The 27,173-nt window shown below is 37.8% G+C and overlaps 1 protein-coding gene across 1 annotated transcript; it reads left to right on the top strand.

Annotated features, from left to right (window-relative positions):
- Positions 1–27,164, top strand: LOC132726570 (enolase-like; the record flags this gene model as incomplete). The annotated part of the gene is given in 10 exon segments (XM_060711907.1): positions 1–103; positions 386–492; positions 3,063–3,155; positions 3,582–3,634; positions 6,932–7,001; positions 10,631–10,840; positions 13,103–13,192; positions 14,148–14,350; positions 16,003–16,142; positions 27,068–27,164. Coding segments are annotated over 10 exon segments (1,128 nt in total), but the record flags the coding sequence as incomplete, so codon positions are not given.
- Between the last annotated feature and the right edge of the window lie 9 nt (positions 27,165–27,173).

The following is a 27,173-nucleotide window of genomic DNA, read 5'->3' on the forward strand; positions in this document are numbered from 1 at the left end:
ATCGGTACAAGCCGACAACGATTTTTGTCAGTATTCGCATGCATATTAGTTTCTTCCAAGCGCTTGTTCGACACAGACCAAGGACATTTCACGGAAGACGCCGGTAAGGTTCAAGTTTGATTAAATTATATCAGGTATTGAGCATTTATATTCTTTTTTACTTAGACATTAAGCAATATTAAATCAAATGAGTTCGTAGCTATGACGTTTAAAATGAAAATACTATTTAAATCGCTTAAATTTGCATATTTTCGGGAGTGACCTTGACTTTTTGAGATTTTTTTTGTCGATTGTGCTTTCTGTAACCTTGACATTGAATGATATTTCCTTGTACAACGGCCTTGTCAGGTCATTTCAAGAAATCCTGTCTCTTTCTTTCTGCAAGGTTCCTAGTGATAACAAGAAAAATGCCTATCAAATCAGTGAAAGCTCGTCAGATCTTCGACAGTAGAGGTAACCCAACAGTTGAAGTTGATGTTACTACAGAAAAAGGTAATTTATTTTAATTTATCTTTTTAATTGATTTGAGCAAGTAGTAGTGTAATGGATATTTTTGCAATTTGAGCATGTATGAATCATGAAGTGCCTTTACCCTGACAACATGAGGGGTGAAGTGTCTTTGTTTCCAGAAACAATCAAACATTGACATTGTTCTGCAACATGACAGACCTTAAAATCAGAGAATATATAATCAGTTTAGTAAAATTGCAGCAAAAGAACAAAAATATCCTTTTATTCTCATTTGAAACAACTCTTTTACAGTGTTTCTGCCAGCTCTGATTTTCTGAGGGTCTTTTATGACCCCCTGTATGATATTTTAGGGGTCATTTCAAATTCAATAGGGTCATGCCAATAAATTTAACAAAAATGTAAAAAAAAAAACAGGTAACACTTTATAAGTTTTATTTACAATATTTTGTATATTTTTCGTGAAGAAATTGGTCAATCTCTGCTATTTTGGATTATTTGTCATCCAATAATAACGCTGTATTTCTTAAAAAATTATGTGTGTTAATTTTTCATAGAAGAAAGAAAGTCGATACTATATTGAAATTCGTTCATAGTCGCCTTCTATTTTTCATAGTGCTTCATAGTACCGCCTAGTGACGTAATCAAGGGCCAAATAAAGCTTGACACTAAATATGTTAGTGTTCATCCTTAGCTGTTTTACAGAAATTAGAAACATTCTCCTGTCGCTATCCCTCCCTTCGAAGTTTCTAATTTCTGTAGAACAGCACAGATGAACACTAACATATACGCAGACTGCATTTTCCAGCAGACAGTTATTCGTTTGCAGAATATGACGACAACAAAATAAATAATTTTGTCTGGGCGCTTTCAATATATGCAGTAACGTATAAATGCAAGCGTTTATTAACTAGTTGAAAATTGGGCTAAATGCCGGACCACGGACCGGTAAATTTCATTTCTCATTAAATTATAGTGGAGCCCACGGTAAACATTCCGTACATTTTTATACTGAATTGACGGTTTATAGTCTGTATATCTGACTTGTGTTGAAATCAGCGACGGTGAAATTCTTGCGTCACAAAATACGCACTAACTAAATTTCATTGCGTCATGGCTGAAAATAGTGCGCCAAAAACGCAAAAACGCGCTCTGGCAGAAACACTGCTTTTAACTTTTTTGTGATTTTGATAAGATATATAAATTGACATTAATGGAAGATATATAGATAGAATATTCATTTGTTCATATAACATAAGAGATATATATGTAGGTATGGAGGCTAGTAGCCATTGTAACCATATGTTAGGGGTGCATTTGGATCCATAATTCCTTTCTTATGAGTCCTGAAATTATAATATGTCACACTCTTATGACAGTTAATAACTTAAAAGTTAAAACTGACAAGACTGCAAAGAGTCATTAACTCAGTAACTAGTACATCAACTTTAACATATTTAGTTTAAAATTAATTCAGGATTCTGCATCCTGTAAAACCCAGTAAAGATTTTTGTTGTGCCATTATAAGTTTGGAAAACTTGGTCTTCAAAAATAAAAAAAAAAAATCAATAGTAAATGCAAAGGAACTTGTTCAAGGGAGAAACAAGCAATAAGCTTGATGCCCATATATTATTTGCGTTGCATCAATGTAAATGATTATTCTTTTTTACTTATTCTGACAATATTATTCTTTTTTACTTATTCTGACAAAATATCAACAAAAAATTTATACCATTAATCAATATTAAATGTAAATAAAAATGACCTTACAGTTAATTTTCATAACTTTACCAACACATTGTTTATGTTGAAAATATTCTTTGTAAATGCATTTTGATATTTTACAAGGCCAAAAAGATTATTTAATGCTAAAATTCCCATATTGTAAAATGCTATGATATAAAATTTGCTATAGAAAACATACATTAAGTTTTCAATTTGTATCAGTAAATTCAGTATGACTTATCATGGTCATTGTAACAAATGGTTTATTTGACGATATACATACATGTACTTGGATTTATCAATTTTGTGCACCATAATTCTAATATCACAAGCAGGAATTTTATTTGGCTTATTTTATAGCCGATGTTCGGTCATATTCCCAGTTGAAAATAGTACATTGTATATTATTTTCCCAATCCACTGGAAAATTTTCCCAGTTGAAAATTTCAAAATAAAAATATTGAATAGCAAATTCTATATCTTTGAAAATAAGGGTTTCTTCACTATTATGGTGCTTAATTGTTTGAAGATGCCGTGCTAGACAGTGATTCTTTTCATTCATTTAATAACTACATGTACAAAATTTAAGTACTGTATTTTTTCCCAATTTTAACAAAGCATCACCGAAAGTTGTCTGGTTACAGGTATATACTAGAATATGGTATTTAGTTTGGTGCTCCAACACTTTTTTAGTCTCACTCATATCAAAATAACTGCATATAAATACACAATCATGATTTAATTGCATGAAAGATTACTTTAGAACACAGAAAGAAACCATAAAGAAGCTATATTGAGAGAAAAAAAACAGGTCTACATACCCATACATTAAATCAAACAAAGAATACATGATCAAACTACTTTTTCAGGACTGTTCCGGGCTGCTGTGCCAAGTGGAGCATCCACTGGTATTTATGAAGCTTTGGAAATGAGAGATAAAGGCAAGCCCTATCATGGAAAGGGTAAGGATTTCAAATTACTCATCTTTACAATAAATGTTTTCTCATTGACACAGTAGTTAGTTAACATTTTAAAGATACACATTATTTTAATGGAATCATTGGAATGAATGAATAATATAAATAAGTAATAACATTCTGATATTGTAACAAGATGTTTCTAGAAGATAAAAAAGCCTTAGTTATTTGTGTTTACAGGCTTTTTCAGATTAAATTTTAGCTGCCCAAAATATCAGGCTCAGTGTTTCAATTTCTGAGAAAAACAGATCATTTTTGACTTGTATCTTAAAAGAAGTGCCAGGTTATATTTTTATCATATGAGTATACACACAAATAAAATCTTATAATCATATGCCAGATAAATAATTGTTCCCAATTCAATATTAAGAATTAAGGTGGTAGTTTATGACAACATGCCCTCTATTGCAGGTGTAATGAATGCTGTCAACAATGTTAACAACACTATTGCTGGATTAGTTATGGTAAGTATGATAATAATAATAATAATAATAATAAAGACTTTATTTAAAGAGGCAACATAGTTAGGCAAGCCCAGTCTTCCCTATGAGCCTCTATCAAAAATGTACATATATACAGTTACAAACAAAGACTTATATAAACAAAGAAAGAAAACTAAATGTATACAAGTTATACAACAAAGAAAAGTTGAGTAATTGAAAAATGCAATAAGAAAATGAATACAAACATTTGAAAGTATGAAATTGTACATTTTATGAGACATACATGTATATATGTGATATTAAAACATAGCTAGATTATTTGGTGCCCACCAGAGAACCCACCATTTAAGATAATTTGTTTTTGAATGTTTGTAAGTTGGAAGAATTTCTTATGTTTAAAGGGAGGGAGTTCCAAAATTTTGAGCCTGAATATGATAGGGATTTTCTGCAGAATTCAATTCTTGGTTTGGGGACTAAAAGAAGTTTTTGTTCATATGATCTTAATGATTTATTTTCTGTATTTGTAAAAAGATTTTGCATATAATCAGGGAGAAGATTGTTTAGGGACTTGTATACTAAAATGGCCTTTTTATAATTCACTCTATCAGAGAATTTCATCCAGTTCAATTCAGAAAATAACTCATCAGTAGGCGCATCAAAATCTTTATCAAGTATTATTCTTGCTGCACGTTTTTGAAATTTATACATGTCGTTTAAGAGTTCCTTACTGCAATTACCCCAAATAGGCAACAATAGTCTAAATGAGGAAGAATGTATGCATTAAAGAACATTTTCCTAACTTGAAGATTTAGAAATGGTTTAATTCTCAGAAGTAGATATAGTAAGGAATTGCATTTATTCAGCGTCATCTTGACATGTGTTTTCCAATTAAGTGTATGATCAACATGGACTCCTAAAAGTTTTTCTGTTTCTGAGAATTGAATGCTTTCATCTTGCAGAGTGATGTTGAAATCACTAGAATTATTGATGATATTGTAGATATTATGTGAAGGGGAAATAATCATTGCTTTGGTTTTTTTGGCATTTGGAATCATTGAATTTCTCGTACACCATTGTTGAATAGAGTCAAGGTCAGACTCAAGATTTATACAGATTGAATTGATAGCTTGTCCAAATACTGTAATGGAAGTGTCATCAGCAAACATATTTGAAATGGAATGTGATAAGTGCAAAGGCATGTCATTTATGTAAATAATGAAAAGAAGAGGGCCTAAAACTGAGCCTTGAGGTACACCAGATGTAACATCTTGAGCATTAGAGTATTTTCCTGACACACATACTTGTTGTGAACGATTACTTAAATATGATCTGAACCAAGAAATTGAATTTTTATCTATTTTATACAATTTTAGTTTTTTTAATAACAATTCATGATTGATTAAGTCAAATGCTTTTGTAAGGTCAAGAAATATTGTCCCTATAAGTTTCTCTTCATTTATTGCTTTAATCCAGTTGTCAACAATTGAAGTTAGAGCCGTTTCACATGAATAATTTGTGCGAAAGCCAGATTGATTTGGTTGAAAAAGAGAGTTAGCTTCAAGAAATGATTTTAAGTGATCACTAACATGTCTTTCTAGAATTTTTGACAGGACTGGTAGTATTGAAATTGGTCTGTAATTGCTTACTTCATTCTTGTTGCCCTTCTTATGTATAGGTGTAACTTTTGCTTTTTTAAATATTGAAGGAAATATGCCATTTGATATACTGAGATTAAATATCTTTTCTAAGGGTTTGGAAATAATTTTAGAACTGATTTTAAGAAATTTAGGTCCTATACCATCTAGACCAGTTGATTTTTTGAAATCAAGAGATTGAAGTTCTTTGATTATGAATTGTTCAGTAATTTCTGGTACTCTTCTCAGAAGCAACTAACCCATACACAAAATAAATTAAAGACATAATAAAGAGTTGCAACAGTTTAAGATTACAGCAGGATATAAGTGCCAAAACATTAATAAATTAGTTTTTTTATGCCCCCGAAGGGAGGCATAATATAATCGCATCGTCTGTCTGTGCATCCCCACTTCATATGTGTTCAGAATGTAACTTTGACATAAATTAAGGGATTTTGAAATAACTTGGCACAAATGTCTACCACATGAAGACGAAGTGTCCATCCAAGGACCAAGTCCCTACCTCAAAGGTCAAGGTCACACTATCATTTTGAAGTTTCACATTATCACAATTAGAATTAATAGGTACACACAATTGTGTCTGGGCTGTAACTTTGTAATGCATGGAAGGATTTTAAAATAACTTGGCATAAATGTCTACAACATCAAGACGATGTGTCCTGTCCAATTATCACGTCCCTACCTCAAAGGTCAAGGTCACGCTACCATTTTGAAGTTAGCTTTATTACAATTAGAGTTTATGGGTACACACATTCATGTCCGGGCTGTAACTTTGTCATGCATCAAAGAGTTTAAAAATATCTAGGCATAAATGTCTACCACATCAAGACGACATGTCGTGACAAAGACCCATGTCCCTACCTTCAAGGTCACACTTAAAGTTTGAAGGTACTCATTCTCTGGAGAAGAGTTTAAAGATACACATTCATGTCAGGACTGTAACTTTGTCATGCATGGAAGGATTTTGAAATAACTTGGCACAAATGTCTACCACATCAAGACAATGTGTCTCGGCTAAGGCACATGTCCGTGTGTTACCACTTACACAACAATCATGTGCAGACTGTAACTTTGTCATGCATTGAGGGATTTTGAAATAATTTGGCACAAATGTCTATCTCATAACAACATTTTGTCGCGTCTAGGAACCACATCCCTTCTTCAAAGGTCCAGGTCACGTTTATATTTTGAAGGTTCATGCTATCACAATTAGAGATTACAGGTACAATAATACAAAGAACAATATTCAGCAATAAGTTGCTTTCATTCTCTTTTCTTATCATAATACCTGCAAGCTTAAGAAACCTTTTCAAGGGCATTCATCACTTGGGTGACAGCTCTTGTTTTTTAAAGAAAATTGAAAAGGAAAGTTCAAGTTTTGTACCTGGCATAAAAAAACTAAAGCTTTAAAGTTGCTATGTAACCATGGAAGGTGGTGACTTCAGATATTTTCAAGCAACCAGTAATTATTAGTTTGCCTTACATTGAACAGTCAAACTTATTTCCTTATTTTCAAAGCAACAAGTGGTTTACAAAATGCTAGGTAATGCATTTTTTTATAATTTTGTGAAAGGATCTTTACATGGAATACTCTTAACTAAAAAATGCAAGAAATATGTGAAGTCTTGTTTCAAATGCCTTACTTTGTCATTTTTTGATTTAGGGAATGAATGAAGTTGAGCAAGAAGCTATTGATAAGAAGATGATCAGTACTGACGGAACTGAAAACAAAGGTGAGTTTATATTAAAGGGACTCTACTGAGTTGATATTAAAGGGACTCTACTGAGTTGATATTAAAGGGACTCTCCTAGGTTGATATTAAAGGGACTCCACTGATTTGATATTAAAGGAACACTGCTGAGTTTATATTAAAGGGACTCCACTGAGTTGATATTAAAGGGACTCCACTAAGTTGATATTAAAGGAACACTACTGAGTTGATATTAAAGGGACTCCACTAAGTTGATATTAAAGGAACACTACTGAGTTGATATTAAAGCAGTCCAAGCGAAACATCGTCGGACCGTCGGTCATGTCCGGTAATTTTTTGAAAGGTCCGACAAATTTAGAAAGTTCTCCGGAATTACTGTCCAGTAATTTTTTTTAGCAGTAGAACTATAAAAAAAGAAACTCTTTTCACGTTTCTAGGCACTCTATCTCCAGTTTGCTTAGAAAGCAAAAACAATGTCGCCCTTATTAGGATAAACACGTGCAATAATTTTCCAATTGTCAAAATCTTCCACGCTCCGCCTATATCGTAACGGTCTGTTAAACCAATTTTCATTGGCCGGTATAATTGGAAAACCAATGAAACGCGGCGATACAACTGAGCGGATGTTGGAAGTCAACAGGTGACATCTCCGGAGTGTTGATATTTGCCGATCAAATACATGTACATGTATCAACAAACAGCAATATTAACAGATGTCAATTAAGACCAATAAAGGACATACATAGCGCATAAATTGCTTAGTGCATAAATTTGTCGGTAAGTCTAGTAATCATGTTGATATACATGTATGTTTGCTTTACAAAAACTTGTCGCCAAAAACTTCAGTCAAACATTTTGATTTTTACAATTTTTTTTGTCAAATGCTTCAATGGCGCATGAAAATGATAGGTAAATAAACTTCTGTAAACACTCGTAGTGGTGAATACCCGATGATTATTCTTTATAAGAATTTCTGTAAGAACAGTTGTAAATAATTTAAAAGAAGTTAAAATTTATTTGTGATGATGATCGTGATGCTCGAATATTAAATGTAACTTAAAGTATTTATTAGAGGACAATATTATTTATAATTCAGTGGAAAAAAACAACATCCATATGAACCTTATTAAGTTTATATTAACTACGACTCTGAACTGTCAAGAAATACTTTTTTGGGGAAATATTGAAATTGATGAATTATATGATTTACTAAAAAGTGTTTTTACTTTTTTTATTTCAGCACAAAGTCACTTGGCTGCAGTGACTAAATCAAAACAAGCTACATGAAACCTATGATAATGATGATAGAGAAGAAAAAACATAAGACTGCCTGCAAAGCATTCAGTTCATTAATGATTTTACAACATTTGTAGTTTTGCTGTTTATTGTTACAAAATAATATTTAATAAACTTTTACGTGCATGCATTGTTTTAGTCAACCTAATGTTTGGTCAATCTTATTTAAAATGGAATATCAACACTTCAAAAAATGCAATTTGTATGCACTTGCCCCCAAAAACTTATCCCTAATAATTACTATAAATGGGGAAAATTATACAAATTTTTTAGGTCCTGTAATTGTCACCGAGGTCCTGTAAAATACCAGGTTTCACAGGACCTATTGTCCTGTAAGATCATTTCAAGTTTCACTGGGACTGTTAAAGGGACTCCACCAAGTTGATATTAAAGGGACTCCACTGAGTTGATATTAAAGGGACTCCACCAAGTTGATATTAAAGGGACTCCACTGAGTTGATATTAAAGGGACTCCACCAAGTTGATATATAAGGGACTCCACTGAGTTGATATTAAAGAAACACTACCGAGTTGATATTAAAGTGACTCTCCTGAGTTTATATTAAAGGGACATTGCTGAGTTGATATTAAAGGGACTCCACCAAGTTGATATATAAGGGACTCCACTGAGTTGATATTAAAGAAACACTACTGAGTTGATATTAAAGTGACTCTCCTGAGTTGATATTAAAGGGACTCCACCAAGTTTATATTAAAGGGACTCCACTGAGTTGATATAAAAGGGACTCTACCAAGTTGATATTAAAGGAACTCCACATAGTTGATATTAAAGGGGCTCCACTGACTTGATATTAAAGGGACTTTACTGACTTGATATTAAAGGGACTCTACTGAGCTTTTTTTGTTAAGCTGGGGGTGGCCATTTGATGGTAGGCCTTGACCAATTATAACTTTTTTTTTTGCAAAATTTCTGGTCATTTTTTCATACATTGTTCCTTAATAATCATTTAAATTGTGCAAAATGATCACAAATTTGAAAGCAATTCAATGTTAAGCTGAATCAGGCTGAGAGTTGCTTAAATTTAATTTTGAGAATATTTCTGTATTATCTACTGCATATTATTCAAATTTGAGTGCCCCTGTCAATCTTTGTAAGAATTTCAAGTTTTATATATTTAAGTCTTTGGGCCTCAGGGGAATCTCTTTAAACCTTCATCTGTTGAAACTGAAAGAGGTTAGCATTAACTGTAAGAGGTTAGCATTAAGCGCTTGTTGGTAGCTCAAATTTGGTATTTCGAAATAAAAAATGACAATTTGTCATTGATAGTGATTTTAAGTGATGTTTCATTATTTCACAGTTATTAAGGGGGCAGATGTCGGGTTTAACGACATCCCTTGTTTATCTGATAATATCATCAAAAGATTGCTCTTTTATTAGCCAGCTAACCGTTTGGCTACAATTCCTATTTATTACACAATATTTGTGAAATTTATAACGTAGTAAAGAACGCATTAACAAAATTGTGTCCTTCATTTTGACAGATAAGTGAGTTAAAATAGCTCGTTATCATCAATTTCATACTTAAACCCATAGTCTGATTAAAAGATTATATTTTATGAACATCAAAGTGAGTGAGTGACATTTTAAGATGGATGGTTTAACTAATATTAGCAAGAGATTAATCCCCTAATACCATATAATTAATCAATAAATTCCGATTCACTTGACATGTTTTATTGATTGTTATCAAGCTCCGAATATGATTGAAATAAAATCCACACCTTTTTTTTTGACAAAATTGTCTTTTTGCAATGAAGACGGGTATTAAAGAGAAAACTGGGAATTGTTGTGTATTTTATAACTTATGGGGGCCATACATCTGTCTCTATTTTCATTTTTAACTAAAAATCAAAGCCTAATAAAAAGTATTTTTTATAGAGTTCCTTTTAATTTCTATGACACTTGAATGATTTTATCAATCTTGCCTAACAAGTCCTAAAGTTAACAAATCCTTACAATTTGCTATCATATTTCATTTTAACAATATTTGTCCTGAAAGCTTAAGTTATGAATTTATAATTTCTAGTTTATATTAATATGTTTGGTAACATCATGCCAGTAGAATAACATATTGTAAGAATTAATGCATTGATCCAACGTTGTATTTTGCAGCATTACAAAATTAAAAAAAAAATCTAAATCTTTAATTAAAGACTGTAAAAATTAATTTATTTATGCTAGATTGAATTTGTGGCTGTACAGAGCATATGTACCAATTACTTTTTGCTAAACTGCCCTTTGTGAAAGTACACTGTGCTAAATGATAAATTTATTTTAAATCATATTATGTTACATTTTTTTTTAATGATAAATATATTTTTCTATTTTACAGCTAAATTTGGAGCCAATGCTATTCTTGGAGTGTCCTTGGCAGTCTGTAAGGCCGGTGCCGCTGCCAAAGGTGTTCCTTTGTACCGACACATCGCCGACTTGGCTGGTAACAAAGAGGTTATCCTACCCGTTCCATCATTCAACGTGATCAATGGCGGTAGCCACGCTGGTAATAAACTGGCCATGCAGGAATTCATGATCCTTCCAACAGGTAAGAACTATTATCGATATGTGTTTATCTTCAAAATTGGTTCAATAGGAAACCCATTGGTCTGAAATTTACAAGCTGTTTTATTGAGTGAAAAAAACCAATGTTTTGAGATTGCATTCTGTATGATATGATTATTGTAAGTGTGCAAGTTCAAACTTTTTTGGTTTAAGATTAAGACCATGGTTTTCTATTTTCACAAGGCTAGCTTATCAGATAGGTATGTTTTTTCAATGATTAAAAAAAAAATTGAGAAATGAGGGGAAGGGCTTTAACAAACATTTGATAAGAAAAAATAACCTATTAAGTATTTAATCTTTTTTTTTTCAAATAATAATGAACCAGAAACTGCATCTTACTACTATGGGTTTGAATCCCGCGAGGGTCTTTGGATTCTTTCATGTGAGGAGAGATCTTGCTAGCTAACAGAACGTTGGTGGTTCTACAAAGTTTGTGCCTGAAAAATGTACAGAAGGGCATCTGAGGTCTTCCTCCACCAGTAAAGCTGGAAAGTCTCCATATAACATATAATGTGTTGGTAAAACCTAATAAAAAAAGATCCAGAAACATGCTTTTGATGTTTTTTGTTAGCTCACCTGTCACAAAGTGACAGGGTGAGCTTTTGTGATCGCTTTTCGTCCGGCGTCCGTCCGTCCGTCCGTCCGGCGTCCGTCCGTCGTCCGTCCGTAAACTTTTGCTTTAAATGACATCTCCTCATAAACCACTGAGCCAATTTCATCCAAACTTCACAGGAATGTTCCTTTGGTGGTCACCTTTAAAAATTGTTCAAAGAATTTAATTCCATGCAGAACTCTGGTTGCCATGGCAACCGAAAGAAAAATCTTTAAATATCTTCTTTTAAACAACCCTAAGAGCTAGAGCTTAGATATTTGGCATGAAACATCTTCTAATGAGTGTCTACCAAGTTTGTTCAAATAAAAGCCCTGGGGTCAAAATTGGCCCCGCCCGGGGGGTCATTGATTTTCCCTATATGCATATAGTAAAAACTTAAAAAGATCTTCTTTTAAAGAACTGTAAGAGCTAGAGCTAAGATTTTTGGCATGGAACATTTTCTAGTGAGTGTCTACCAAGTTTGTTCAAATAAAAGCCTGGGGTCAAAATTGGCCCCGCCCCGGGGGGTCATTGATTTTCCCTATATGCATATAGTAAACACTTTAAAAATCTTCCTTTAAAGAACTGTAAGAGCTAGAGCTTAGATATTTGGCATGAAACATCTTCTAGTGAATGTCTACCAAGTTTGTTCAAATAAAAGCCCTGGGTCAAAATTGGCCCGCCCGGGGGGTCATTGATTTTCCTATATGCATAAAGTAAAAACTTACAAATCTTCTTTTTAAAGAACCCAAAGAGCTAGAGCTTAGATATTTGGCATGAAACATCTTCTAGTGAATGTCTACAAGTTTGTTCAAATAAAAGCCCTGGGGTCAAAATTGGCCCGCCCTGGGGGTAATTGATTTTCCCTATATGCATATAGTTTAAACTTAAAAAATCTTCTTTTAAAGAACCGTAAGAGCTAGAGCTTAGATATTTGGCATAAAACATCTTCTAGTAAATGTCTACCAAGTTTGTTCAAATAAAAGCCCTGGGGTCAAAATTGGCCCCGCCCCAGGGGGTCATTGATTTTCCCTATATGCATATAGTAAAAACTTATAAAATCTTCTTTTTAAAGAACCAAAAGAGTTTAGAGCTAAGATATTTAGCATGAGACATGTTCTAATGGGTGTCTACCAAGTATGTTCAAATAAAAGCCCTGGGGTCAAAACTGGCCCCGCCCCGGGGGTCATTGATTTTCCTTATATACATAGCAAAAACTTAAAAATCTTCTTTGAAAAAACCCAAATAACTAGAGTTTAGATATTAAGCATGAAACATCTTTAAGTAAATATCTACAAAGTTTGTTCAAATAAAAGCTCAGGGGTCAAAACTGGCCCTGCCCGAGGGGTGTCATTGTTTTTTACTCTATGTGTATAGTAAAAACTTTAAAAATCTTCTTTTAAAAAACCCAATGAGCTAGAACTTAGATGTTTTGCATGAAACATCTTCTTATGGGTGTCTACCAAGTCTGTTCAAATAAACAAATAAAAGCCCTTGGGTAAAAATTGGGCCGGGGGGGGGGGGGGCTATATACAGGTGAGCGACCTCAGGGCCATCATGGCCCTCTTGTTTGTTTTATTTTGGATATTTTTGCCGCTATGTCACATTTATTCAGCATGTACGGTATGTTAAATTTCATCCTGATTTTTACAGGGGCTTCATCCTTCACTGAGGCCATGAAAATGGGAACAGAGGTGTATCATCATCTGAAAAGCGTTATCAAGAAAAAGTATGGCCAAGATGGTAAGAATTATTTGCTTACAATTAGATTTTTAAAATTTTTAGTGTTCAAAGTGCAGTGTGACCATGGTCTATATTGTTTGGTTGACCAACCAACTTTTAAAATTTGTTTTCTCAAAAATAAGTGTTAATGGACATAATTATGTTGAAGCTCTCCTGTTTGATCTAAAGTCTATAGTATTTACTTTAATGAGGTCAAATGCCCCCCAGTTACCTGATAATATGCCCCCATGGCAGGGCAGTTGTTCCTGGGAAGGAAATTTTGTTGTGCATATGAACTAATGGGACATTGACAGTTGTGTATGCACACTAGTACAGTCATGCCATCTCAACAATATTAAGTACAGAAGTCTATGATTCACTATTTTCTTCAGTAAAAAACTCTATGCTTTAGTAACTTGTCTTAATGGAAACGTACATTACTTTAAAATGAGCTGAATTAGGATGAAACTGTATTCTATATTATTCTTAAAGGCACATAATGCCTTAAAAATGATTATAGTTTTCATTAATTTGAATTTGATAACATTAAAATAATGGTTTTACAGCATCACCCTATGAAAGTAGTGCTGACTGTAAAATTATTTGCCATAAAAGAAAAATTTAAACAAAGTAGTATTGTTGTATTGTTAAACATCCATACAAAATACTAAATCCCTATAAAAGTATTAATTGCCAAAAAAAGTAACAGAACACCAAAACTGAAAAGTTATTATGACATAAAAATTAAATATTTCTTGGGCATAATACAGGGCAACAGATATGCCAACAAATACTATGACTTTTGCCAAGGGTCAAGGGGGGATATTTCAATCTATAGGTTGAAAGTAAATGATTTTGAAAGCATTTTTACTGATGATATAGATCGCCAATCTGTTAATAATGAAAACCCTGATAATGGGCCTTAAAGAAACTGTCAACGCATGCACACTCTTTAGAAGTTTTTGTTTCATTACAGCGTGCAATGTGGGAGATGAAGGCGGATTTGCTCCAAACATACAGGACAACAACGAGGGCCTGAAACTCCTCTCTGAGGCTATTGAAATTGCTGGGTACACTGGCAAGATCAAAATTGGCATGGATGTAGCAGCATCCGAATTCTGCAAAGATAAATTGTACGATCTAGACTTCAAGAACAAAGATTCCGACAAAACAAAATTTGTAAGGATTATTACTTTTTTAGCTCGACTTTTCTATGAAAAGGGGAGCTATCCTACTCGCCCCGGCGTCGGCGTCGGCGTCACACCTTGGTTAAGTTTTTCGTACCACCCCACTTTATTTCAGAAGTATTACAAGTATGGCTTTGAAACTTACCATACTTGTTCACCATCATAACCTCCATCTACAGACAAGAGTACATAACTCTGTCAAGGTTTTTGACAGAATTATGGCCCTTTTTTGACTTAGAAAGTGTATTGAGCTTGGTTAAGTTTTTTGTACCACCTCACTTTATTTCAAAACCATTGGAGGTATTGCTTTGAAACTGACCATACTTGTTTACCATCACGACCTTCATCAACAGACAAGAGGACATAAACTCTGTCAAGGTTTTTGACAGAATTATGCCCCTTTTTGACTTAGAAAATACATTGAATATGGGTAAAATCCACTTATTGCCTTAACCCTTTGAGATATTGCTTTGAAACTTTTAATGCTATTTCACATCATTACCCCATCTGTACGCAAGAGAAGGTAACTCTGTCAAGGATTTGTTTTAAAAATTAAGGCCTTTTATCGACTTAGAATCTTGGTTAAGTTTTTTAGTACCAGTCCACTTTTTGACTGAACTGTTTGAGATATTAATTTGAAAGTTGGAATACTTGTTTACAATCATGATTCCAAACATGTCCAGGAGAAGGTAATTCTGTCAAAGATTTTATTTGAATTATGGCCCTTAACTGTCAATGTTTTGTATTATAGGCAAGCACTAAAAAACTTAAAAATCTAAAAAAATTCATTCCTATCCACTTGTTCACTTTACCATAAATTATGTCATATAAACATTGCTGTAATATTCAAGGGTATCAAACAACTAGTTCACTTTAAAAATACAGAGATTCTTGTATTGCCTTTTACTGCAAAAACTTTTTTTATTGGCAAGCAATAAAAAAGTCGAGCGCGCTGTCTTACGGACAGCTCTTGTTTTATCCCCCCCCAGGTTGACTGATCGGGAAGGGTGTATTTAATGTCAGTGTCACCAAGATCAAGGCATCCCAAAAGCTAGTTCTTGCTGTCAAAGCTTAATTACTTATAAACTTCTTTTTTATCATTTTTTCATTGATCTGGTGCGACATAAAAAATTTTTGATCAGACCCTATATAAAACCTAAACATAATAAGATACTTTGTTCAAATTTATTCTTTTCCTAATAAATTGTTGTGCATTATTTGATAAAATAGTCAATTCAATACCATTTTAGACCATTTAATGTTTTAAATTTAAATTGCGTATTAATATTATTAAATATTATACTGCAAAACATTAATTTCACGGACTGATGTTGGCCTGTCACAGTATAAATAATGGGAACACTTAAGACCTAAAGCTACCTTAAGGCATGGCATACATTTCAACATAGCACTTTTTAAAGTTTATTTTTCACATTGTTTCTGAAATTGGTCAAAGTATGGTTTGAAAATATGCATGGGTAAAAGCTTTCCAGATTATTCCAGAATTTTGGATTTTTTGTTTCAGACTTAAGCTCTGTATGAAAAATAACAGCCATCTTTCTGTTTGAAATTGCTCAAGTAATATGTGAACCTATAAAGCCTTGTTACAACACAGGACATGAATTACTAAATTACTTATTGCAGCTGTCATCTGATAAGCTTGGGGACTTGTATAAAGATTTCATCAAGAATTACCCAATAGTTTCCATTGAAGATCCCTTTGACCAGGATGACTGGGAAGCATATACAAAACTCACTGGCGAAACAGACATACAGATTGTGGGGTAAGGATGAACAAGTAGCTTTTACCTGATGGAACCAAAAGTGATCAGTCTTTGCAACCAGCATAGAATCAGGCCAGCCAGCGGTTATTATCCCCCGCCGAAAATTTTCGGCGGAGGATATAGAAATAGTCTCCGTCCGTCCGTCCTTCCGTCCGACATTTTTGTCCGGAGCATATCTCTAAAAGTATTTGAGTTATCAACTTGAAACTTCATAGGTGGATAGACCTCATTGAGGAGGAGTGCAGTGCTCAAGAATGATAACTCTACCTTGCATGATTTTTGAGTTATTCCCCTTTGTTATTTTTCAAAATTGATTTTTGTCCAGAGCATAACTCCAAAAGCCTATGAGATATTAACATGAAACTTCATAGGTGCATAGATCTCACTCAGGAGGTGTGCAATGCACATGAATGATAACTACCTTTCATAATTTTTGAGTTATTGCTCTTTGTTATTTTTCATACCTAATTTTTCACCTGAGTGGAGCATACTCAAAAAGTGTTTGAGATATCAACATGAAAATGTCATAGGTGGATAGATTTATTGAGGAGGAATGTTATATGTGGATAGATATCTTATTGAGGAGGAGTGCAGTGCACAAGAATGATAACTCTACCTTGCATGATTTTTGAGTTATTGCCCTTTGTTATTTTTCAAAATGGATTTTTGTCCAGAGCATAACTCCAAAAGCCTATGAGATATTAACATGAAACTTCATAGGTGCATAGATCTCACTCAGGAGGTGTGCAGTGCACATGAATGATAACTCTACCTTTCATAATTTTTGAGTTATTGTCCTTTGTTATTTTTCATACCTAATTTTTCACCTGAGTGGAGCATAACTCAAAAAGTGTTTGAGATATCAACATGAAATGTCATAGGTGGATAGATCTTATTGAGGAGGAATGTTATATGTGGATAGATCTTATTGAGGAGGAGTGCAGTGCACAAGAATGATAACTCTACCTTGCATGATTTTTTGAGTTATTGCCCTTTGTTATTTTCAAAATGGATTTTTGTCCAGAGCATAACTCCAAAAGCCTATGAGATATTAACATGAAACTTCATAGGTGCATAGATCTCACTCAGGAGGTGTGCAGTGCACATGAATGATAACTCTACCTTTCATAATTTTTTGAGTTATTGCCCTTTGTTATTTTTCATACCTAATTTTTCACCTGAGTGGAGCATAACTCAAAAGTGTTTGAGATATCAACATGAAATGTCATAGGTGGATAGATCTTATTGAGGAGGAATGTTGCTTGCGCAAGAATGATAACTCTTCCCTATACAATTTTTGAGGTATTGCCCTTTGTTTTTTTCATGCTATTTTGTCCAGAGCTTATCTCAAAAAGTATTTGAGGTATCAACTTGAAACTTCAAAGGCGGATGGATCTCATTGAGGAGGAGTGCAGTGCTTAAGAATGATAACTCTACCCTGCATTAATTTTGAGTTATTGCCCTTTGTTATTTTTCAAAATTAATTTTTGTCCAGAGCATAACTCAAAAAGCCTTTGAGATATTAAAATGAAACATTCATAGGTGCATAGATCTCACTCAGGAGGTGTGCACTGCACAAGAATGATAACTCTACCTTTATAATTTTTTGAGTTATTGCCCTTTGTTATTTTTTCATACTTAATTTTTCAATTCAATTTTTTTCTCAAAAAGTATTTGAGGTATCAACTTGAAACTTCATAGGTGGATAGATTTTACTGAGGAGGGATGCAGCACACAAGAATGATAACCTACCCTGCATTATTTTTCAGTTATTGCCCTTTGTTTTTTTCAGCCATCAGTATTCACATAGGTTTCAAATCTGTAATCACTATAGCCATCAGTTTTCATTACCAAAAGACCTCTTAAAATAGAATTATTCTGTTTTACTACATATACATTCTTCCAATGAGCAAACACATTCGGCGGGGGATGGCCATGTTGACATGGCTCTTGTATTTAATGATTATAGTTTGAACCAGCTCTATACCATAGCTGAATGTTCATATGAGCCGCGCCATGACAAGACCAACATAATGCGTTTGCAACCAGCATGGATCCAGACCAGCCTGCGCATCCATGCAGTCTGATCAGGATCCATGCTGTTCGCTTACAAACTTTATAACAAGTAGAGAAACTGACAGTGAACAGCATGGATCCTGATCAGACTGCATGGATGCCCAGGCTGGTCTGGATCCATGCTGGTCGCAAACGCACTATGTTGGTTTTGTCATGGCGCGACTCAAATATATTGTTATTGAAATGATTATAAATTCAATTATACTGTTCAAAACTTAAAGCAGTGTAAAGTAATATCAAAAACTTCGGTTGGATAAAGGTTTATTTAGTACTTTTCCTGAATCATGTTTTAAGTTAAAAAGTCAACTAATTAGTGTCTTGTATCAGTGAGCTATATTGCTGGCTTTTATGAGATCAACAAAAGCAAAAATTTGTTTAGGCAATTTTGAAAAAAAATACATAAAATACAAGCCTGATATCATATCTATGAGTTGATCATGTGTTGAAGTTAATCCCTTGTTTTTACAGCATGAGTAAGATACAATCTGGAACGCACCTAATGTAGATCTTCTGTAGATCTCCTGTCTGTGGTGCTTCTAGATTGCTGATCGACCTCCATCATCAGCATGGTGCTCGCCGTCATTGATATTTTGGCCCTTATCCATGTATATCTGCTGGCGATTGGCCCACCGTCTTGTCTTACGGTGTGGAGGTCGATTGCTTCCAGCTCTTCTCCTTTCGTCTCAGCCACAGCCAGCTAGACGCAAGCTCGGTAGCTTGGCTCAGTCTCTGGATTGTCCTACGTCTATCTCTTCCAGTAGTTCCTATCGCTGTCATCAGTCGGCACACAGATTGCGAACAGAACCCTCTCACACCTACTTCAATAGGAAACAGCCATGTATACCAGCCTCTCTGTCTACATTGGTTGAGTAGCTCCGTATACTTTGCTTTTTTCCTCTCGTAGGCCTCTTCACATCTTGTCTCCCAAGGTACTGTTAACTCGATCATGATGAGTTTCTTTCCTTTTTCAGACCACAGTATGATATCTGGTCTTAAGTTGGTCTGGACAATACTTGGGAAAACAAGCTTCTTGCCAAGATCCACCTCCATGTTCCAACCTGTTGCGCCATCTAGAATTGATGGTTGGTGTGGCGACTGTGTCTTGGCAGTTTCACCCGGTTTTACAAAGTTAATCTGACAAGCTTGGGGTTACTCCTTCGTTCCTTTTTCCTTTCACCTTCAAGCCAGTCAGCCACCTCCCTAAGGACGTTGTCATGACGCCATCGGTACCTTCCTTGTGTTAGTGCAGTGGAACAGGAAGAAAGAACATGCTCCAGAGTGCCAGGACGATCGCACAGGTCACATGCTGGATCCGTTGTAAGTCCCCACCTGTGGAGATTAGCTGGGGAGGGTAAGAGGTCATGGACTGACCTGATAAGAAAGGATAACCGTAATGGTTCATACTTCCATATGTCTTCCCAAGTCAGCTTCCTGTCTATGGTGTTCCATGAAGTCCATGCTCCCTGTGCTCCCATCCCTACTGCTCTAGCCTGTCTTGCACTCTCCTCTGCCCCCCTGACTTCTGACTGAATCATGGCACGTCTCTCCTTCTGGTCTGCCTGGTTCCACAGGGGTGTCTTGGTAGCACCAATTCCCTGTCGTCCACAGCGGTTATTCCCACAATGTCCTTTGAGCTTAAGTGAGCTTTCAGCCTGGTTAACGGTCTCTGATGCTGACCACTTCCTGCCTGTACGGGTTACAATCCCTCCCGCTTCCCGGATTTGCTCATCTGGGGAATCTCTGAGGGTGAGCACCAATCTTGTCTTCGCTGTCTTGAATTCCTCTACCAGTGAAGAAAATGGGAGTTGAAGCTGATTGCTCTTTCCATACAGTCCTACACCGGAGAAACTGGGTGGTATTCCTAACCACTTGCGGAGGTGTCTGCTTGTAATCCTCTCTAAGGCTTCAATTTTTGAGCTTGGTATCTCGTAACAGCATCATAGGCCAGATTAGCCTTGGAAGTAAGGCATGCTGGTATAACCAGGCTTTGAACTTCCCAGGGAGATTGCTTTTGTCAATTTTCTTAAGCCCGTCTTCCACCTGGGTTTCTAGCTTCTTGACATTGTCACCATCTTGCAGGCTTGCATCAAACCACTTCCCTAGGCACTTGATTGGACTCTTAGTGATAGATGGGATATCCTCATTCTGTACTCTGAGAATGAACCTATCTGTGGTTTTGCCATTCTTGATAATGAGAGATCTGGACTTTGCGGCCTTGAATTTCATTCTAGCCCATGAAGCGACATCTGTCAGGGCTGTTAACATCCATCTCGCCTGTACATGGGTGGTTGTGGTGAGAGTGAGGTCATCCATAAAACCTCGACTGGATGGCAAGTAAATCCCTGAATCTGTCTTTGGTCCACGAGTCTCTCTTAGAGCAGCGTTGATTAGAAGATTCATTCCCATAACGAAGAGTACCACGGAAACTGTACATCCGGTTACAATACCTTTCTCCAACTTCTGCCACTTTGTCAGCTGGTCACCAACAGAGAACCGGAGTTTGATGCCATCCAAGTAGCTGGTGATGATTTTCTGCACATGGTTTGGGACATGGTAGTGTTGGAGGGCTGTGTAGATCAGCTGGTGTGGGATGGAACCATATGCGTTAGCTAGATCAAGCCAAACTACTGTGAGGTTCTTCTTCCCTGCCTTTGCCTCTCTATGAGCTGTGAAATAGCGCTTGTGTGCTCTACACAACCTGAGAACCCGGGCACTCCTCCCTTCTGGATGGAAGTGTTGATGTACTTGTTGGATGTGAGGTAAGATGTAAGTCTTCTTGCAAGGATAGCAAAGAAAATCTTCCCTTCAACATTGAGCAATGAGATGGTCCGGAACTGGTTGACATTCTTGGAGTTCCTTTCCTTGGGAGTAAATATTCCCTCTGCTTCCTTCCAGGCATCTGGTATTTCACCTTTCCTCCAAACCACCTTGAGAAGCCTCCATAACCTTTTCAGTAGAAGTGGGCACATCTTATACACTTTGTAAGGGATGGCGTTAGGTCCAGGAGCAGAACCAAACCTTGCTTTTTTGATGACCTCTTTTACTTCTCCCAGTGTTGGCTCTGTAGTTATGAGTTCAATCTCTGGAAGTGCTGCTGGGTCTATGCGTTCACAGTCACCTAATGCATTGTTTCTACTAGCATCGGAGTGGGTCTCATGAAGGTATGTTTCAACCTCTTCCAGCGGGGCTTCAAGAACACCCGATCGCTCTTTGTCAAGTAGAGTTCTTGCAAACTTGTAGGGGTTGGCTGTAAACGCCATTCTCTTCTTGGCTCTCTCCCGGGCCTTCCTCCTCGTGTTTTCGGCTTTCCGCAGGGATTTCAGCTCTGCTCGTGCTGTGTCTCTCAGCTGGGATAACCCGAGTCGCTCTAGCGATGAGCTCTTCTTGTATCTTTGCTTCAGCTGACGGAGTTCCCTTCGAATGTTCTCAATGCGTAACTGCCGTCTGTTAGGTTTTGGGGCCTCCTTTCGTACCTTTGCTTCCTCCACTCCAAACCTTTCTTTTGCTACAGAGTAGATTAAGGTAGAGAGGGTGTGTAGCTTCCGGTCCACTGGTCCTTGCATGGATGTTTCGAGGATAGTATCCAGGTCACCGTCTAGGAGTTTCCATATTGTCTTGTCTGATGCCTTGGGCCACATAATCCTTTGTTTCCTTTGACTAGTGGTAGGGTCTAGACGTGGTCTATCCAGAACAGCTACCTGCTCTGCTTCTTGGCTGCAATGTCCCGGAATCTTAAGTAGTTCTAGGAGAGGGTCTGCTTCTTCCACCTCTGGATCATGAGAGGCATCGTGTGTTGTCTCGAAAACGGAGAGTTCCTCAATACTGTGGGTTGAATCCGGATTGGGGTACTCCTGCGTCTCACTAGTCAAACGACTAAGCGCTGTTCTCGGGGCCTCACACGTTGACAACCAGTCTTGCCTTGGTGGATTCGTAGACCTCGTTGGTTCTTGCAGACTTTTCCGCATTTGCATGTAACTGTTGTTGCTGTTTTCATAGTCGATTGTGCGGGCCGCGTCGATTCCATAAAATCCGTCCAAGTGAGTCTATCATCCTCCCCCCCTCTCGGTAGACTCTGGGGTGTCTTTCATTGTTGGAGTCTGTAGCTTGCTTGTGGGTGTCCTCTCACGAAGACTGCAGTTTGGGTTGCTAACCCTAGTGCCCCTGTTCCAGTCTATTTCCTGGTGGTCATCTGTCTTTCCAGTGTCACCAATCTGTTCTCGGTTGTCATCTAGTCTTTCCTAGAAGTCACTGTATGTCCAGTTGTTAGATGAGTAAGATACAATCTGGAACGCACCTAATGTAGATCTTCTGTAGATCTCCTGTCTGTGGTGCTTCTAGATTGCTGATCGACCTCCATCATCAGCATGGTGCTCGCCGTCATTGATATTTCGGCCCTTATCCATGTATATCTGCTGGCGAGTGGGCCCACCGTCTTACGGTGTGGAGGTCGATTGCTTCCAGCTCTTCTCCTTTCGTCTCAGCCACAGCCAGCTAGACGCACGCTCGGCAGCTTGGCTCAGTCTCTGGATTGTCCTACGTCTATCCCTTCCAGTAGTTCCTATCGCTGTCATCAGTCGGCACACAGATTGCGAACAGAACCCTCGCACACCTACTTCAATAGGAAACAGCCATGTATGCCAGCCTCTCTGTCTACATTGGTTGAGTAGCTCCGTATACTTTGCTTTCTTCCTCTCGTAGGCCTCTTCACATCTTGTCTCCCAAGGTACTGTTAACTCGATCATGATGAGTTTCTTTCCTTTTTCAGACCACAGTATGATATCTGGTCTTAAGTTGGTCTGGACAATACTTGGGAAAACAAGCTTCTTGCCAAGATCCACCTCCATGTTCCAACCTGTTGCGCCATCTAGAACTGATGGTTGGTGTGGCGACTGTGTCTTGGCAGTTTCACCCGGTTTTACAAAGTTAATCTGACAAAGCTTGGGGTTACTCCTTCGTTCCTTTTTCCTTTCACCTTCAAGCCAGTCAGCCACCTCCCTAAGGACGTTGTCATGACGCCATCGGTACCTTCCTTGTGTTAGTGCAGTGGAACAGGAAGAAAGAACATGCTCCAGAGTGCCAGGACGATCGCACAGGTCACATGCTGGATCCGTTGTAAGTCCCCACCTGTGGAGATTAGCTGGGGAGGGTAAGAGGTCATGGACTGACCTGATAAGAAAGGATAACCGTAATGGTTCATACTTCCATATGTCTTCCCAAGTCAGCTTCCTGTCTATGGTGTTCCATGAAGTCCATGCTCCCTGTGCTCCCATCCCTACTGCTCTAGCCTGTCTTGCACTCTCCTCTGCCCCCCTGACTTCTGACTGAATCATGGCACGTCTCTCCTTCTGGTCTGCCTGGTTCCACAGGGGTGTCTTGGTAGCACCAATTCCCTGTCGTCCCACAGCGGTTATTCCCACAATGTCCTTGAGCTTAAGTGAGCTTTCAGCCTGGTTAACGGTCTCTGATGCTGACCACTTCCTGCCTGTACGGGTTACAATCCCTGCTTCCCGGATTTGCTCATCTGGGGAATCTCTGAGGGTGAGCACCAATCTTGTCTTCGCTGTCTTGAATTCCTCTACCAGTGAAGAAAATGGGAGTTGAAGCTGATTGCTCTTTCCATACAGTCCTACACCGGAGAAACTGGGTGGTATTCCTAACCACTTGCGGAGGTGTCTGCTTGTAATCCTCTCTAAGGCTTCAATTTTTGAGCTTGGTATCTCGTACAGCATCATAGGCCAGATTAGCCTTGGAAGTAAGGCATGCTGGTATAACCAGGCTTTGAACTTCCCAGGGAGATTGCTTTTGTCAATTTTCTTAAGCCCGTCTTCCACCTGGGTTTCTAGCTTCTTGACATTGTCACCATCTTGCAGGCTTGCATCAAACCACTTCCCTAGGCACTTGATTGGACTCTTAGTGATAGATGGGATATCCTCATTCTGTACTCTGAGAATGAACCTATCTGTGGTTTTTGCCATTCTTGATAATGAGAGATCTGGACTTTGCGGCCTTGAATTTCATTCTAGCCCATGAAGCGACATCTGTCAGGGCTGTTAACATCCATCTCGCCTGTACATGGGTGGTTGTGGTGAGAGTGAGGTCATCCATAAAACCTCGACTGGATGGCAAGTAAATCCCTGAATCTGTCTTTGGTCCACGAGTCTCTCTTAGAGCAGCGTTGATTAGAAGATTCATTCCCATAACGAAGAGTACCACGGAAACTGTACATCCGGTTACAATACCTTTCTCCAACTTCTGCCACTTTGTCAGCTGGTCACCAACAGAGAACCGGAGTTTGATGCCATCCAAGTAGCTGGTGATGATTTTCTGCACATGGTTTGGGACATGGTAGTGTTGGAGGGCTGTGTAGATCAGCTGGTGTGGGATGGAACCATATGCGTTAGCTAGATCAAGCCAAACTACTGTGAGGTTCTTCTTCCCTGCCTTTGCCTCTCTTATGAGCTGTGAAATAGCGCTTGTGTGCTCTACACAACCTGAGAACCCGGGCACTCCTCCCTTCTGGATGGAAGTGTTGATGTACTTGTTGGATGTGAGGTAAGATGTAAGTCTTCTTGCAAGGATAGCAAAGAAAATCTTCCCTTCAACATTGAGCAATGAGATGGTCCGGAACTGGTTGACATTCTTGGAGTTCCTTTCCTTGGGAGTAAATATTCCCTCTGCTTCCTTCCAGGCATCTGGTATTTCACCTTTCCTCCAAACCACCTTGAGAAGCCTCCATAACCTTTTCAGTAGAAGTGGGCACATCTTATACACTTTGTAAGGGATGGCGTTAGGTCCAGGAGCAGAACCAAATCTTGCTTTTTTGATGACCTCTTTTACTTCTCCCAGTGTTGGCTCTGTAGTTATGAGTTCAATCTCTGGAAGTGCTGCTGGGTCTATGCGTTCACAGTCACCTAATGCATTGTTTCTACTAGCATCGGAGTGGGTCTCATGAAGGTATGTTTCAACCTCTTCCAGCGGGGCTTCAAGAACACCCGATCGCTCTTTGTCAAGTAGAGTTCTTGCAAACTTGTAGGGGTTGGCTGTAAACGCCATTCTTTTCTTGGCTCTCTCCCGGGCCTTCCTCCTCGTATTTTCGGCTTTCCGCAGGGATTTCAGCTCTGCTCGTGCTGTGTCTCTCAGCTGGGATAACCCGAGTCGCTCTAATGATGAGCTCTTCTTGTATCTTTGCTTCAGCTGACGGAGTTCCCTCGAAGGTTCTCAATGCGTAACTGAGTCTGTTAGGTTTTGGGGCCTCCTTTCGTACCTTTGCTTCCTCCACTCCAAACCTTTCTTTTGCTACAGAGTAGACTAAGGAGAGAGGGTGTGTAGCTTCCGGTCCACTGGTCCTTGCATGGATGTCTCGAGAATAGTATCCAGGTCACCGTCTAGGAGTTTCCATATTTTCTTGTCTGATGCCTTGGGCCATATAATCCTTTGTTTCCTTTGACTAGTGGTAGGGTCTAGACGTGGTCTATCCAGAACAGCTACCTGCTCTGCTTCTTGGCTGCAATGTCCCGGAATCTTAAGTAGTTCTAGGAGAGGGTCTTCATCTTCTACCTCTGGGTCATGAGAGGCATCTTGTGTTGTCTCAAAAACGGAGAGTTCCTCAATACTGTGGGTTGAATCCGGATTGGGGTACTCCTGCATCTCACTAGTCAAACCGACTAAGCGCTGTTCTCGGGGCCTCGCACGTTGACAACCAGTCTTGCCTTGGTGGATTCGTAGACCTCGTTGGTTCTTGCAGACCTTTCCGCATTTGCATATAACTGTTGTTGCTGTTTTCATAGTCGATTGTGCGGGCCGCGTCGATTCCATAAAATCCGTCCAAGTGAGTCTATCATCCTCCCCCCCTCTCGGTAGACTCTGGGGGTGTCTTTCATTGTTGGAGTCTGTAGCTTGCTTGTGGGTGTCCTCTCACGAAGACTGCAGTTTGGGTTGCTAACCCTAGTGCCCCTGTTCCAGTCTATTCCTGGTGGTCATCTGTCTTTCCAGTGTCACCAATCTGTTCTCGGTTGTCATCTAGTCTTTCCTAGAAGTCACTGTATGTCCAGTTGTTAGATGAGTAAGATACAGTCTGGAACGCAACTTATGTAGATCTTCTGTCGATCTCCTGTCTGTGGTGCTTCTAGATTGCTGATCGACCTTCATCATCAGCATGGTGTTCGCCGTCATTGATATTTCGCCCTTATCCATGTATATCTGCTGGTGAGTTGGCCCACCGTCTTACGGTGTGGAGGTCGTTTGCTTCCAGCTCTTCTCCTTTTGTCTCAGCCACAGCTAGCTAGACGCACGCTCGGGATTGCCCTACGTCTATCCCTTCCAGTAGTTCCTATCGCTGTCATCAGTCGGCACACAGATTGCGAACAAAACCCTCGCACACCTACTTCAATAGGAAACAGCCATGTATGCCAGCCTCTCTGTCTACATTATTATAATTATTAAATAAATAATGACATTGTGTTAGAAAACATCATTTTTTTTTTACCTCAACACAAAATCAATGTATGTGCTTCGATATGATATTTTCCTGGTGAGGAGAAAGATATTCAAGGCATGGCCCTGTCAACAAGGGAGTTATAGGTTTGTGTCTTACAGAGGTCATAAACATGGTTTAAGACATATAAGTGGATATTTTTATGTGTCGTAAAAGTTAGAAAATTTTAAATTCCAGACATTTCGCATGAGGAAATGTTAGCGAATCATGCAATTGTAAAACTTAATGACAGGTTGATTGATATTTAAGCTAGTGATTTTTCGTCAAGTTGGGAAATTCGCCACTGTTTCCGTGTCACTCACTTAACAACTTTTACAGTATATATATATACATGTACGGTGTATTTTATTTTCAGAGATGATTTGTTGGTAACAAACCCAAAACGTGTACAAACTGGTATAGATAAGAAGGCTTGCAACTGTCTACTGTTGAAGGTCAACCAGATTGGCAGTGTAACAGAA

This window comes from Ruditapes philippinarum, unplaced genomic scaffold (genome assembly GCF_026571515.1).
Source record: "Ruditapes philippinarum isolate M1 unplaced genomic scaffold, ASM2657151v2 ctg12103_1_1_1_1, whole genome shotgun sequence".
NCBI classification, from domain to species: domain Eukaryota; kingdom Metazoa; phylum Mollusca; class Bivalvia; order Venerida; family Veneridae; genus Ruditapes; species Ruditapes philippinarum.